Source organism: Carlito syrichta, unplaced genomic scaffold (genome assembly GCF_000164805.1).
Source record: "Carlito syrichta isolate Samal-C Ts95f unplaced genomic scaffold, Tarsius_syrichta-2.0.1 Scaffold311194, whole genome shotgun sequence".
In the NCBI taxonomy this organism is placed as follows: Eukaryota; Metazoa; Chordata; class Mammalia; order Primates; family Tarsiidae; genus Carlito; species Carlito syrichta.
Window position 1 is genome coordinate 12,716 of NW_007255290.1, and position 15,972 is coordinate 28,687.

Sequence of the window (15,972 nt, forward strand, 5' to 3'; positions counted from 1 at the left end):
TTCCTTTTCCGACTTTCTCTAACTCTGCTCCTCTCTTATAATTTCAGCTTTGCCTTTTAGCCACAAAGCAGGGCCTGAATCCTATGTGCAACGTAGTTCTCTTGGGATTCTGAGCCGTTCTGCAAATTCAAGGAATTCAGAGGCACACTGAAAGTTTTTGTGCTTATTCAGACTGAACCTCTGAACTTTCTGAAGGTTAAAAACCTTCATTTTTTTCTCTTCTTCCTGCTCTCCCCACAATTGCAAATTCAGATTTGCTGACTGCAATAAAAGGAAAAAGAACATAATCAAAACTGGCCCGGGGGGACAATGCATACAAATTCCAAGCCAGCTGAGTGACTCGTCCATATTGCTGCAGCATTTTGGCACTCAATATATTTTGTCTGATCTAAGAAAATATGGAACTTTTTATAGAGTGAAAGTTGGAAATGGATTTGTTTCTCCCAGGCTGCCCTAGCCTTCCACAAAAGAATACAGATTTGTTCAGATTCTGATGTTCAACTTTCACCAAACATTCATCTTCGACCCAACCCCAACATCTGCATAGAAGTGACATATTCAGATATGCTATCAGCACACAACAACACAACATGAGTTATTTTGACAGCAGTCATTGTCATCATCACTGGAAAACAGAGGTGTGTTTTCAACCCCTACATGGACAGGGATCGAGAAATTAGCTGGCAGGGATTCTAGTTCAGTTCTTTGGAGCTAAAACTGGTTATCCTCATCTTGAAACACACACCAAGAGAAAAAAGGAAGATCAAGAAGTATAAAACCAATAGTGATAACTTCACAGTAAAATGTAAAACAATTGCTTCTCTATATCACAAGAATGAGCAAACACAGGTACCATAGAAGAGACTACCTAGTTCTCTGTATGGGTGTTTTTCTCCATAGCAAAGGTCACTTATAGGCAACACCAGTAGTGTTCAAGCATGATTCAAGACCAGCAGGATCAGCCTTACCTGGGAGATTGTTCAAAATGCTGATTCTCAGGCCTTGTCCCATTGTCCATGGGATGGGCAGGAATTTGCACATTTACTAGCGTTTCAGGTGATTCTGGTGTTCACTAACATTTGAAAACCCTGGGATTATAGCTTTTCATAATGTATTTCCAGTGAGTATGATGCAGTGGAATTTTGGAAGTCTAAAACTCAGTAGGTCAGAGTCTTAGCAGGGAATCTGCCCAGCTGTAGGTCCCATGCTGCTTTTGGGACCTAAACTTTATACCTGTGTCTAAGCCTCTATTACATTACTAATTTCTCATGACAGGATTCCTGGCCTTAACTCTCAAATGTCTGCAAAATAACCTCTTTAAAACCAAACATGGGCCTTAACCTCTTGTTAACAGCCATCCTAGGGTCTAGAGCAATGCAGTAAAATAGAATTTTCTGTTACGATGGAAATGTTGTCCATTACAGCAGGTACTAGCTACATGTGGCTACCGAGTACCAATGCAACTAATGAACTGAAGTTTTAATTTAATTTAACGTGAATTAATCTTCATACCCAGTATAGGACAGTGTAGGTCTGAAGTCTTACTGTTAAGTCCTTTTGTTACTGGGGCTGCTACCTTCTACCCTGGCCATAGATACTTACTTTATATGATTATAATCTTTCTAAATTGTTTAGTGAGCCTACATCTAAGTGAAAGTGTACTAGCTAAACAGTAAACCGTAAGCAGCTGGCAAGAAAAGGATGGGCTGCATGTGAGAGAGTAAGCACAAACTTCTTCTGTCTGTTGGTGGAGATTCTAACCTTAAGTTGTTCCTTTTCTACCAAAAAGCCATGGCTTTCAGAATCAGCTCTCTCACTACTTCCAAGAGGAGGCAACTCTCCGAACAGCCTAAAACAGCTGGAGCAGACATTGTGCAGAATGTGTTTTGGATAAGAGCAAACCTCCTTGGATTCTAACATGGCACAGAGCCAAGCTCTAACTCAGAAGAACATCAATAGATCAGGCTATAGAAATGCACTTGATAGAGGCAGACAAAAGGCTGACCTTTAGGTGGTTGCAGACAGAGAGGTATCGGTTATCAGCTGTGCAAGATCTGAGACAAAGCAGTGATGCAAACTGCCATGGAGCCCAGAACAGTGGGAGAAGTAGAAGTCAGCAGAAAAGAAAGTTGGAGACAAAGTGAGAACCGGGAGAAGGCATTTTACAGAGTCAATGTTGTTCTTGCAAAAGGGTTTTACCAGTTGTCCAGCATGGGAGAATCCACATTACAAGAACCACATCTGTTTGGACAGCTCTTCCATCCTTAGCCTGGACTCCTGCTCCTTGAATACTTGATTCAGTGACCTTCACCTTGAATCTATTACCATATGCCCATCATCAACGCCAACAGGGTCACACCCAGAGCCCTATTATCCCATAGAAGGGTTCCATTACTGACACCTCACTTTTAATCATCTTATTTTCTCAATACCACTTCCTATCTTTTCAGCCTCTCCACGCTTTGTACCCTCCACACAGATTCTTCAACAGTATTGAGGCTGCCTGGCACTTAATATCTCTGTTTTCTGCACATTTACCATCACATTCCTTTTTTTTTAATGTCAGGGGAGGGTGGGCACATAACATTAATAAGGGTATCCAAACTTTACCTGCGTGATGACCACTTATGTACCTAATCCTGAACTGTACCCCAGATCTTTAAAATAAACATAACAATAATAAAAAGAAAAGCCTAGACCAGGTGGTCCATTTTCTAGCACTTTTGTTAACATCATCATCTCCCTTTGTCCATACCTGTATCAATTTATATGTCTTACTTCTTTTCTGCCATAAAAGCTGCTTGGAGCTCCAGGGGGAAATTAAACCACAAAATGTTGACCATTTTTGTTTGTTTGTTTTAAAATTCTTCCCTTAGATTTTTTTGTTTTAAAGGAAAAGTTAAAATAAAGTTATGCTTCCCTGGTTTTCCTCCTACTTTTTGGCAGGTCCTTCTGCTTCTCTGGAGTGGTTCCTTGATAAAGTTTCATAGATGCCTGTCCTGTTTCTTATCTCTTCTCATCTACACTCTCACATGATGAGGTCATCTACTCCCCCTGTACTTCAAATACCACCTGGATGCTAATGATTTCCAAATCTAAAACCCCTGCTCAGATGCCTCTCCAGCACTCCAGACTTTTGGAATTTAAATAGTCCCTTTGGTAGGAGGTGAGCATGACAACCACTCTTCTTTCCTCATGCCAGTAACAGTCCCTGTCTCCATCTCTCCAGATGGCAGACAGTCCAAAATAGAACACTCTTTCGATCTTCATGTTCCATCGACTGCTCCATTTAAAATATTCTTCCCCAAACACCTGTTTTTCCGCCTTGGTTTGAGCCTAAGTAATACAGTCTAGAATCCCAACACAACAGTCAATTCTTGGTAAACTGGTTGTTATGCAGGAGAGGCCTTAAAAACAGGGACTTGCAATGTAGTTGGGGTAAACTGAAGTGAAAGCAAGTCCACCTAAATGGAATGTCACCCTTCTTCCCTTTTGTTTTCTTGAATGATCTCCCTAATTGCAGCTCTGTGCTATGTCACCAGACTGACCATTGTCTCTTCGGGTGATTTCAATGGGAGCAGATATATGTCCCCTTAATACATGTCCTTTGGTTGCCATATTTGGAATGTGGGACAGCCCCGTGGAGAAGAACTCTACAGTAGCATTCATTCCATTATTTCTCCTTTCTGGTTACTTCTTTATGTATCTGTATTCTTCTTTCCCAATCTGGTGTGATGAAGTCCCAACATGCTTTTAGGCATGGCTAAAAGTGGTACTATGTAAAAAGCAAAACCTTTTTGCAGGTTATGTCTCAGTACCTCTAATTCATGCCCCCCATACCCCAAAGTGGGAAACACAGCAGTTCTCATCAGGCCCCAGCAAAGGTAGCTCAGATAGCTGGGAAGCCAAGTGAGTAAGTAAGGTTTAGAGAAAGAGTATCTAAATGTTATTGCAGTTTCTCATCTCTCCCGTTGTGGACAGGGACTCACAAACTCCTCAGGATGCCCTGTGTTAATAAATCCTCTAAATTTTCATTTCTCCTTCCTAATTGGATGTCATCATATGCTGGTGTCTGAGAATCAGACTGTAATGATTCCAGTTTTGCTCACTGCAGCTTCATGGACCAGCAAAACTCTTCTGTGATTGTTTCATGTGCTCCTACTCTGGGCTTCACGGTTATTAAAGGAATCCTGAAGGAAATTTGGCAATTGCTTGCTTTTCTTCCCGATAAAGTTTCTTCTTTCTTTAAAAGTTGGCTGTATCTCCAATTTGTATTGTATCTAATCACTGTGCACTTCAGAATTCACAGTCTTAAGTAGTGGCACCTGTCAAATGCAAAAGGATCACGGATTCTCATCAGGAAGTGAGAACTTGCAATGAACTTTAGAAGCATTTGCCATATGATGTTGTCTTCCAGTATTCACTCTGTCACATATCTGGTCCTCCAGGCTACAGCTGCATGCCCTGTGCACCATGCTTCAAGCAGTCCAAGAAAACAGGCCACACATCCTAACTGACCTTATAGGTATTCCCTCAGAGGTCCCCAGTGCTCTTGGGCCACATATCAGGCCCCAGTCTGTCCTTGTTTGGTTGGTTGGTTTCTAATTCCCCCATTTGGTGCCCAGACTACGTTGACCACCGCTGACATCTCCTTGTTGAAGTATCCTCCAAGTCTCTTCCTCCCCTCAGCATTCCTTGGTTCAGAGAATAGCACCATCCTCCATCCCACTAAACAAGTCAGAAAACTTGGAGTCATCCTTGACAGTGTCTTTTCCTTTACACCTACCATGCCATCCCACAGAGAAGTCATCACCAAGGCGTGTTCACTTCACCTCTTACATGTTTTATCTCATTACACAACTACTCTAACTTAAGTCACCTTCATATCTCATCAGAATCACACAACTGTCTTCTAAGAGTATTTATCTTAACCCTTGGTTTGCTGGTCCTTCAGCAGTGAGACATCATAGTCTGCTTGGTTTTGTGTTTTTGAAAAGTGCACAAATCTGGGGATTATGATATCATCACTATTAGAGAGGGCTGCAGGTTCCCTGATTTGTCACACGCTAGCCAGGACTTTGCATGTAGTAGATCTCCTGAGTACTAGAAGAGACTCAGCAGACAGGCATCTGCTTTCAGTAGGGCTCCAAGAATATTCCTGCCCATAGCTACCCAGGGCTAGACCCTCTCATGCCCCAACAGCATGGCCAAATCCAAGGAGCATGTTAAAAAACTACCAATGGCACCTTACACATTTTAGCCTATGTGACCTTTAAAACAGTCTGTAACAAAGGTATGCCCGTTTACCAACAAACAACTTGAAGTTCAAAGAAAATAAGTACCTGGTCCAAGTCCACCCAGTTGGGGGATTCCAGAAGTCTCTCCAATTTTATGATATTCAGCTGGGAAGTCAACAGAGGCAGGAAGAATGCAAGGGTGTCAGGTGTGAGTTAGGAGCTGCCTTATGGGACCCGAGTCCCTGCCTTCAGGGAGGCTACAGTCTGGTAGAGATTGAACATGCAAGTCCCTGGCAGAGGGGTGTCCAGGATAGAGTAAGAGCCAGAGAAGCTGGTGCATTTTGCTGCAAGGGTGGAGATGTTCCTGGCAGTGGTAGATATGAACTGGATGTCAGAGGGGTGGAGAATGGAATGCTCAGTAGAGAGAACAGCATGGGCTAGGGTCCCATTGTTCAGAGAAGGACAAAAAGTTGGGTAGCCACCTGTCAAGTGTCCCACACATGCTTCTGGACAAATTCCAAACCCAGAGTGAAGCCCTTCTTTACCCAGCTCTGCCTGCTTCTTTGTTTCTCTTTGCATCTCTCTGCCCCTGCCTATTGAGCTAGTGTGGCTTCCTGCACACATCCTGTGCTTCTCTGGCTGGCCCTTGCACTTACTACTTCTCCCTTCTGGGCCACACTCTTCCCTCCTTCACAAACTGCTCCTCATTGTCTGGGTCTCAGCTTAGGCAACACTGCCTTCAGGGAGCCCTCCCCACTTCCTAGTACAGCAGGCTAATGATACATGCCTCTGCCGTGAACTCTCGTGGAAACCTCTGACCAAGCACACAGGTTCATCAGTACATTTTCTGATTGTCTTACCTGTAGATCCGCAGCATCCCAAATGGCAGTCATTGGCCATAGGAGGCGCTTGAAATTTAAATTAATTAAAATGCAATAAAGTGAAAATCAGTTCCTCCATTATACTAGCCATATATCATGGGCTCAATAGCCATATGTGGCCAGGGGCAACCATACTAAACAGCACACATGTAAGACATTTCTACTATCACAGAAAGTTATAGGAGACAGTGCTCTGTTACAGAATACTCGGTAGCTGAAGGCAGGGTCTGTAAGGTACATCTCCACTGTCCCAGCACCTGGTAGCTACCAGGTGGGCAAAACAGAGTTGCTGAATTAATGACATACTTTAAGACTAGTTATTTTATTTATTTATTTATTTTTGAGCACCTACTCAATGCCAGACACCATTGCATGTAAAGAGAATCTAGGAGTGTCAAGCCCTCAGATTTCTTGGAGCTCACAGCCTATTGAGGAACATGTAAAACATTAAACCAAAGGAAAAACAAACAAATGGATAACATAATTAAATGCTCAGAAAAGAACCATGAAAGAACTACACAGGTCACTGTTGAGTAAAACCAGCACAGGGGCAGAGGGAAATTAAATGAAACTGGTAATAAGGTTAAGGCCAGATTCTGATGAGCCTTGAATTCCATGCTAAGAAGCTTGAACTGAATGCAATAGGAAACCAGTGACCCATTTAAGATTTCTAAGCAGGAAAGTTAACTTGATCCAATTTGTGCTTCCAAAGGACCACTCTAGCAGTTCGGTGGGAGGTGGGTTGAAGAAAGAGAAGCAGTGGCAGGCACACCAGAGAGTTTACTCCAGCAGGTGCAGGTGCAGGTCCAGGGGGGTGGAACTGGAGAGTGGCGCTGGGGGAGGAGAAGGGAAGCTCAGCCCAGGCTGATTCTGAAGACCAGAGACAAGTCTCAGTGATGGATTGGATGGGAAAGAGAGGGAAGGGGGCACAAAGGACATCTCCATGGCAGCCTGCAGGGCTCAGGGTTCAGGGGAGGGTCTGCTACAGAATCTGGGACTCTGCCCCCAGCCTCATTTCAGGGACTGCGTTGTGGGTGATTAATTCATGGCCAAGTTGCTTTCCTATTGAAGGTTACTACAGATACATCAGCATGACAGGTGGGGCGTGGGGGAAGAAGCCTCAGCGTGTTTGAGTCGCAGTTGAATATTATATTCTAGTCACTATTTGATTGATCTTTTAAGCAATTCTGGGATTCTGTCACTTAAAAACCAATAAATCTTTGAAGGCCTGAGGAAAGCAATGCAAAAGCAATAAATCTCCATTGTGGAGTATTAGAAAATAGGCCAAGCTGCTGAGGTGGTTTGGCTGGAAGGATGTGGGTGCGGGAGCCCCACACAACAATTCTCCCTGCTGCACCTCCTCGCCTCCCTGCACACTCAGTTCTGCCAGATGGGAGTCAGACACACGGGGCTTGAAGGAGCAGCAAGAGGCAGAGCAGGAGCTGATCTGGCTCAGCCTCGTCAAAGCATCACTGACCGAAGGAGGAAGAGCAGCCTACCTGGTAGGGTCTGAAGGCCAAAGCTCAGGTGTGAATCTGTTTGCGTACCAGCAGCTCCACTCAGAGATCCGCAGGAGCTCACAAGTTATGGGTTGGGCCCACACAAGGCAGAGTTGGAGGACCCATGGGAAGTCATCTTGCTCACTCCTCATCCCCTAGTACTATCCCCACAAATGGACCACCTGGTCATCACTTGACATGCCGGGCAAGGGAACCCAGAAGTTCCTGGGGAACAGGAGACAAGGTCTATGTACTGCTTTACCTATAAGTCTCATGATCATGGGCCAGTCATTAAAAGTCTAAGATCATCTAAATCTTAGACTTCACTTTCCCCTCTGAAATGGAGAAAATATTTCCCAATCAGCTTACTTACCAGGTAAGTATGGATCTGTTTGATACAATGGAAGTAAGGAAATAGCAACTGTAAATTCTAACTCAGGAAACTTCAACCGTGATTCAAAGCATCCTTGTCCCAGTGCATCTAGTGAGCTCTTTAAGTACGGGGGCCATGGAGCATCCATGTTGTTTTCTCACAAGCTTGCTCCTCCCCATCCTGTAGGACTGCACATTGGTCCGCTTTCCTGGGTGGTGTTCATCTCTCCAGCTAGTCTATCTCTCTATCAATACAATCAGTGCGCCTAGAAGCTTCATATCATCTCATATAACAAGATAATGCTTCTAGGTTGCAAGTTACGTAGACTGAGTATGCCCAAATGAACCAAGCATGCAACCACAGGTGGAATGTAAGTGCTCACACCAAGGGATAAGGACCCAATTAAGAAGTGGGCATCACACAACATGATCCATGATTCAATCAGATCAAGCCCTGGCATTACCTCCTTGCAAAATCCAATCAGATCATTTCTCATTACCTTCTGTCCATTAAACCTGTCCCAACCCCCAGCTCAGAAAGACAAATTTGAGCCAGATACCTATCTTATTGCTTGGCAGCCTAGCAATACATTCTTTTCTCTACAAAAGCCTGGTGCTTTGGTGTTTGGCTTTCTGTTGCACACAGGTAAACAGACCCAGCTTGGTTCATTTACCCTTACTTGCTTTGCCAGTTTTATGATTATGTTTGATTGTTTGCTTAATGACTCACCTCCCTACCCCATTCACACTTACTGGATGATAAGCTTCAGGAGGGCAGGGGTTTGTCTGTCTTGTTTCCTGTTATATTCCCATTGCTCAATTCACTTCCTCGGACACAGCAAGTGCTCAGTACATATTTGTTAAATGACTGAATGGTCAACTGCCTCCCATATGCACACCCTGATAGAGTTCAAGGTGAATAAAAGTCAAGACAACTGAAATCTATTTTGATATCTTCACCTCTGTCATGGCAGTTATCCTAAAAGTCTTGCTTGGTGGCATTGGTTAGACTCTCACTTCTTGTCAAATGTCCAAGCAACAGCCGAAAGAAAATTCCAGAAACTGAGCATACACTCACCTTCAGTGATCCAGAGCCTTAGGAAGAAAACCAGCCAGACATTTCCAGACACCAACCATTTCCCCTTTGAGCAGTGACATTTCTTTTATTTTAATTTTTTGGGTGGAAATGTCACCAGAATATATCATGCACACCTTTCTCCTAAAGAGATGATATGGTATAGTACAATGACTGTTGGCTTAGGGTCATTTGAACTAAATTTAAATTTTGCCCACACAACTTGCCTGCTTTGTGGCCTGGGTCAACTGACTTAGTTTCATTTCTCTGCAAGATGAGGAGGCAATCATCACAATGTTGTAAGAATATAGGTAGCATTATATACAGTGCCAGACACACAGCAAGTGCTTATTCATGAAATGGAAGCTAGTAGGCTTTTTGAGTTGAAGGCCCACATTTTGGGGGGGGGTGAACCAGGACCAAGCAATGAACACCTATGGCTGTGAAGGGTTGCAGCATGTAGAGTGACTTGATTTTTGAGTCCCTGTGTCTGTTTATTCCTTTATTCCTATTCCTTTTCTCCCTCTCTCCCAGTCACTCTTCTCACTGCTGCTGGGATGCCTTCATTTCCTTCTTCCTTCTCATAACTTATTGAAGTCTTAGGATGCATGAAATTGTTAAACAGATGTGCAAACTAAGAGTATGTAGGCTAAGAGGGGAACTGTAAGGGCTTCTGTTTGTGGGAACTAAAAAATATTTTCCATTCATTTTACTTTGGGCTGCTCAGACAATCCCTTTGCTGGGAGCAAAGGAACTTTGTTTCTGTCTCTGGGGTCAGGCAAGCCTAGGGGTCAGGCATGCCTTGCCCTGGGTACATCCATGTTTTGTTCAGCCCCTGTGATATAGCTACTGTCCTTTTTTTTTTTTTTTTTTTTTTACTGATAAGGATAACTGAGTCTCAGAGAGAAAAATTAAACATCTTGTCCAATGTCACCCAGCAGTGTTACAGCAGGATCTAAATCCAGTCTCACTGTCACTAAATTCACATTATTTCCATGGTTGCATTTGCAGCCAGAAAATGGGGGAGCTCGACTAAATCCAAACACACCGAAAGACCACACAATGGGATGCCAGCTGAATTCCTTGTTGATAGTTTTATAGGCTTGGATATCTGCATCCACTATTAAAAGGTCACAGACTTTGGGTCAGATCCAGGCTGTGCTCTGGGTCAGCTGCTAACTTGCTGTGCAACCTGGGGCAAGCAGCTGTTCTTCTCTGGGCTGCACTTTTGCCATCTGGGAAGGGTTCTAAGATTTTGAAACAGTGACCATTGCTGTTGTATGAAAGAGGAGAGCATTGTGAAAGAGAGTAAGGCATTGGTGGTAAAAATGGAACACATGATTTGACACTGGGGGACCTATTAGGCTGATGCATAAGTTCATAGCGTCTGTTTCTGGCATGGCAACACTGCAGTATTGGGAGTTTGTTTATCATTTGCCATTGGAGTGACAACACTGTGCTTGTGAATATGCCTTCAATTTTGCAGATGTGAGGAAAGTGCTATTTGTGGGCTAAAGAAGATGGAGTATCAAGTGGGAAAAAATGAGCACAGCTGACATATTCTTCTGTGTGAATTTAACAGAGGAGAAAGGCAGTGGAGGTGACTCAGAGTGTTTGTGCCATGTATGGGGAGAATGCCATTGGGGAAAGCATGGCAAGAAAATGGTTTTGTCATTTCAAAGATGGCCACTTTGACCTGAGTGGTTCTCCACATTCAGGAAGAGCATCGGGTTTTGATGAAGACCATTTAAACGCTTTAATCCATAATGATCCACATTAGTCAAACTGAGACTTGGCAAATGTGATGAAATGTGGCCAATCAACCATTGTGGGACATTTGCACTCCATGGGCAAGTGAAAAACACCATGAAATTTTGCATCAACCCAATACGTTCAAACTCAGCTTTCCTCCCTGCTATCTGTGTGCCCTCAGGCATTTCTGTACCACAGTTTCTTCATCTTCATCTGAAAATGAGTATACAGTCTCACAGTGTATGGAGAAAATAACATCAGAGTAACTGGAAGAAAAGCAGGGCTAATGACTTGATTTGAGTCATGGACTGCTTTGATTTATCACAGGTAGGATAGTCCTAGAATAACCAATGTGCAGAAGTAAGATGAAAGCTCTATGGTCAGATGTCCACAGATATTAACCATACCTTTTTCAAGGCCTAAAGAGTCACCTGTCTTAGGGGAAGCATCGTCCAAAGTCCTCAGACTACACAGTCACTTCTAAATTGTTAGTAGTTGGGTCTATCTGCTCCATTGTCTTTAATTTCTGGAAGAAGTTGGATCCAGGATGACAATGATGACTTAGACCATCTCAAAAGCTTCCTTCCCAGCTGGTGTCCTGCTCTCCAGTGACACAAAGAATGAAGCTGCATGCAACTATCTAGTGGCTCCCCAGATAGGCCTGAGTTTCTCACACATGCCCTTGCTCTCATTCTATCACTCTGGCCTTGAACTTATGTTAAAGTAAACAACCCACTATGGTTGCTCCCTGCTACAGCAGGCTCTCTTCATGCCTTGGTTCACACTGGCTACTACTCAAACCTTGGCAAAATCTTACACATAAGTTAAGATATAGCTTGGTGTCACCTCTAACGGGAATTCTCTCCCCAGATCCCTCATAATGACCTATGCATATCTCCATGAAGACATGCTGTACTGTAATTGTGTATGTGTGCTTCTGTCTCCCAAACTAGAGGTTTTCTTTTCTTTTCTTTTTGAGTTGGAGTCTCACTCTGTTGCTCAGGCTGGAGTGCAGTGGTGTGCTCACGGCCACCCCAGCATTGACCTGACAGGTGCGTACTACCATGCCTGGCTAATTTTTGATTTATTGTAGAAATGAGGTCTCGCCAAGTTGCCCGGGGTGGTCTTGAACCCACACACTCAGGCAATTCATTCACCTCAGCCTCCCAAAGTGCTGGGATTACAGGCCGAGCCACTGATTCCAGCCGAGTTTGACTTTCTTTGAGACAGGACTTATCCATGGCTAGATCACAGTCATGTTCCATGCACTTAAATAGAAACTGAGCAGGGTAGATTCTTAATAAAAAATGCTTGTTGAATGAATGAATCATTTTTAGCTGCTGTGCCCACCCTCTTCTTAGTGTATAAGGTACTCAGCATATGCTTGTTGAACTGATCTTAGCCTACTTGAAAGTGGTTCCACCCAATGCTCTGCTTCATTTCAAGGGACTGTAGTCCTGCTTTCCGGAATTCTGAGCAAAACCAGTAGTCACCATTGTTGCCTTTGTGCAAAGTGTAGCTTACTTAAAAGAGATGCCCACCTTCCTAATATCCATGAAATTACATTGGTCAGCTTAGCTACTGAGATGCTTTTGCTTGCCTGGCCATCAGTGTGTTTCTGATATCCAACCACCTCTCGTTAAAAGCAGCAGCATCATCTTGACAGCAAGTGCTCCTGTGGGACTCTAGCACTCTACAGCCTTAAACTGGATCTACCCCCAGGTCCTGTCCCATTTGTAATCTCTGAGAAGGCTGTTTTCAGAATTCAGTAAATCTCTCTGCTACTGGTAGTCACACGCGGAAAGGAAATCTTGCCAGAAGACTGTGTTCCAGGCCCCCAAATCCACTAAGTTTACCACAAATGTGTTCCAGAAACTTCTCTCCTAGGTCCCTATCAAGATATTCCTTCTGAATATTCCACTGTGGGGTGAGAGGATCCTGGCTCAGAGGTCTCCTCTGAACAGAGCTTGGGACCTATGACATTCTTCCTTCCAGAAAGTCTTGCTCCTGGCCAGTCTTGCCCTCAGGCAAGTCACACGATTCAACCGGCAATGTATAAGGCATAGAGAAGGAAACGTGTAAACTCCAAGTGAAGAACTCTCCTCACCTGACAGGGGCTCCCCGGGACTGAGCGGGCTTCAACATCACTGTGATGGTCGTGTCTGTCTCATTCAGCGGGGTGTCTGTGTCATACTCAGGCATCGATGGAGCTAGGCAGAGAATAGAGAGTGCAAGTGAGCTTGGCACAGGTTCCAAACCCGCTCACCATCTCTCCTTGAAGACATGGGATGAACAGAGGGAAGTTGGGGAAAGGGGCTGGATGAGAAGCCTCCTAGGCCTTCAGCAGAGGATACCCTAACTTCCAACCTATGAGCAGTAAGTTCTTTCAAAGTGCAGTAGTCTAGGGAAGGGTGGCAAAGATGGGGCCAGGAACCTGTGTGAATCAACAAGTACCGCAAGAAATAAACAGACACATGCAAGAAATAGAAGTACTAACAGAGATGTGAAAGCAGAGTTAACCTTGTTAAACATATTTAAAATGCAAATTATAGCAAGGACAAACTAGTTGCCTCTACCTATTTTTTTCCATAAGGCCCTCTCACCCCACACCCAGCTGATAGGAGTGCAGCAAAATCTGATCCACCAGGAAGGTAATTTAGCCATTTGTAGTAAGAGCCATTAAAAACCTCATCCCTTTTAATTCAGTTTTTCAATTTCTGCATTTAATCCTAAAGTTATAATCCGAATCAACGAATTAAACTTTATTTTGTAGCATGTTTATTGAAGCGTTATTTCATAAAAACATGGAAGTACCAAATATACTCAACCACAAGGGAATGGTTAATTAAATTACGTCCATCCACTTGACAGAACATTATAACGAAACCAATGTAGCAACATGTGAAACGCTTATGGGATAAGGATAAGTGAAAACATTAAGCTACAAAAAACACGTTTTTTTTTGCAAAACTAGGTGCAAAAATGTGTGTATGCAGGCTAGAATTGTGTAGATATTCTGCAAAATGAAAGTTGTAAAACAGATTCTGAGGTAATTCTGCCTTAATGCTGTTTAGTGGTGGAGGGGTCCTACTCTTGATAGAAGTCTGTAATCTTAGACCACAGTGGCTCTGTAACAGCCATTCATTCATTCTCCATTCGTTCATCAGACATTTCATGAGAACTTGTGCTGTCTTGCACTGGCAAAAAGAATATTTTTGAAAGTAAATTTGAAAACCAATTTATATGCAGTACACACAAACACCTTAATGCAACCCTGTGGGCAAATTATGTGATGACTTGCCACATAATTAATATTTTTTTTACACTTTAGAAAGTCCATCATGTAAGTTTTCTTCATGAGACTACAATGTAACACACTAGGGACTGCAGCATCCTAATTATTCCAATATCACAAGTTGACAGTTAGCTCTGACCCTTTTCACTTAAAAAAAAAAAAAGGAAAGTTAGAGATAAAACAGACTTCCTTCCTTTTTCTGTTCTAAAAGAGATACCTGAAATTTTGGTGGCGATCCGAGTGGTAACAGGCGGCCCAAAGCCCTTTGCTGTGCTGGCCTTGATGGTGAAGGAGTAGGTGGTCCCTGGGTACAGACCCACAAAGAGGTGGTGGGTTTCATTCCGGAGCTTGAACACTTTCCCCCTCTGGCTGGAGAGGTCGGCACTCGGGTCCAGTGAGCCAACAGCCTTGTAGTTGATCTGTATGACAAGCCAGCAAACAAACACCTCACTCAGGAAGCTGGATGGAGCTTATTTGGAGGAACATCAGGGGAGGCGAGAACCTGGCCAGCAGGTGCTGCTTAGCTGTCTATCACCGTTCACATTACAGATGATCCGACCTTTAAATAACCCCTGCTAACACACTAAAACAGTGCTGTCCAATAGAAATAGAAGGTGAGCCACAGATGTAATTTTAAGTGTTCTGGTAATCACATTAAGGAAACTAAAAAAGAAAATAAAATTAATTTAAATAATGTATCTTGTTGAGCCCAATGCATCCAAAATATTATAATTTCAATCTGTAATCAACATAAATAATTGAATGTGGTAGTTTACATTCTGTTGTTCATATTAAGTCTCAGAAATCTGACATGTGTTTTACCATCACAGTACATCTTAATTTGGACTAGCCACATCTCACAAGGGAATAGCCACCCATGTGACTGATGGCCCCTATACTGGACAGCTGTAGGGCAGTGTCCAGGTATAGTATCCTTATAAGAACTATTTAGAAGGCTTGTTTAAAAAACAGATCATGGGTTCTATAATCTGCACAGATAGCACTTGCTGACTGGTGCTTTCTCATGTATCTTAGTTGTCTTTCTCAAAACCTTGGGGGCCTCAAGATAGTTATTCACATTTTAGTAATGGAGAAACTGAGGCTCAACTGGAATCAACTTGCATGAAATCAGTACTCTTCAAACTACATATGCAGAGAGATTATCTATGGTATTTTTGAATCCACTGAGACCAATAGTCATTTGAAGACCACACCTCATGTGATTTATATGAATCTGGCAATAATCAAACTGGTCTACACTCTGTGGAATAATTCATGTCTACTCTTCATGGATCACACACTCGGGTGTCACAGCAATGTTAAGTTGCCAGAAAAGTTTTAAAGTGCTCACTCTCAATTTCTGCACTCACCCTGCAGTGAAAATAACTAACAGTTGTTAGCCCTGCACTGGCCGCATGAATCACACTTTGAGTGTCATATCTCACATCTCAAAATTACACAGTTGTTAAGTAGCAAACACAGATATATTTTTTGTTTATCTTATCTAGTTTATTTCATTTAAAGGGTATAATAAGATATAAAATAATATACATATATCAAAGCACATATCTTGATGAATTTTTGCAACCTGGACACAGTCATATAATCAAGAACCAAACCATTACCAGTCCTAAGACTTTCCCCTCATGCTCTCTACCAATTCTACCTGCCTATCCCCAGCAAGCATGACCTCCATCTGTCTTCTAACACTATAGACTAATTTTGCTAGTTTTTGAATGTTATATAAATAAAATCCTATGGCATGAGCTCTTTTGTGTCTGGCTTCTTTCTCTCAACATTGTGTCTGTGAGATTCATCCATGTTGTCATGTGTAGTTATAAATCATGCATTCTTACGCTTA

At 42.9% G+C, this 15,972-nt stretch overlaps 1 protein-coding gene across 1 annotated transcript; it reads right to left on the bottom strand.

Moving 5' to 3' along the window:
* Positions 1–12,923: 12,923 nt before the first annotated feature.
* Positions 12,924–14,530, bottom strand: LOC103271066 (receptor-type tyrosine-protein phosphatase T-like; the record flags this gene model as incomplete). Its single annotated transcript, XM_008068538.1, has 2 exons — positions 12,924–13,026; positions 14,329–14,530. Coding segments are annotated over 2 exons (305 nt in total), but the record flags the coding sequence as incomplete, so codon positions are not given.
* Positions 14,531–15,972: the final 1,442 nt, after the last annotated feature.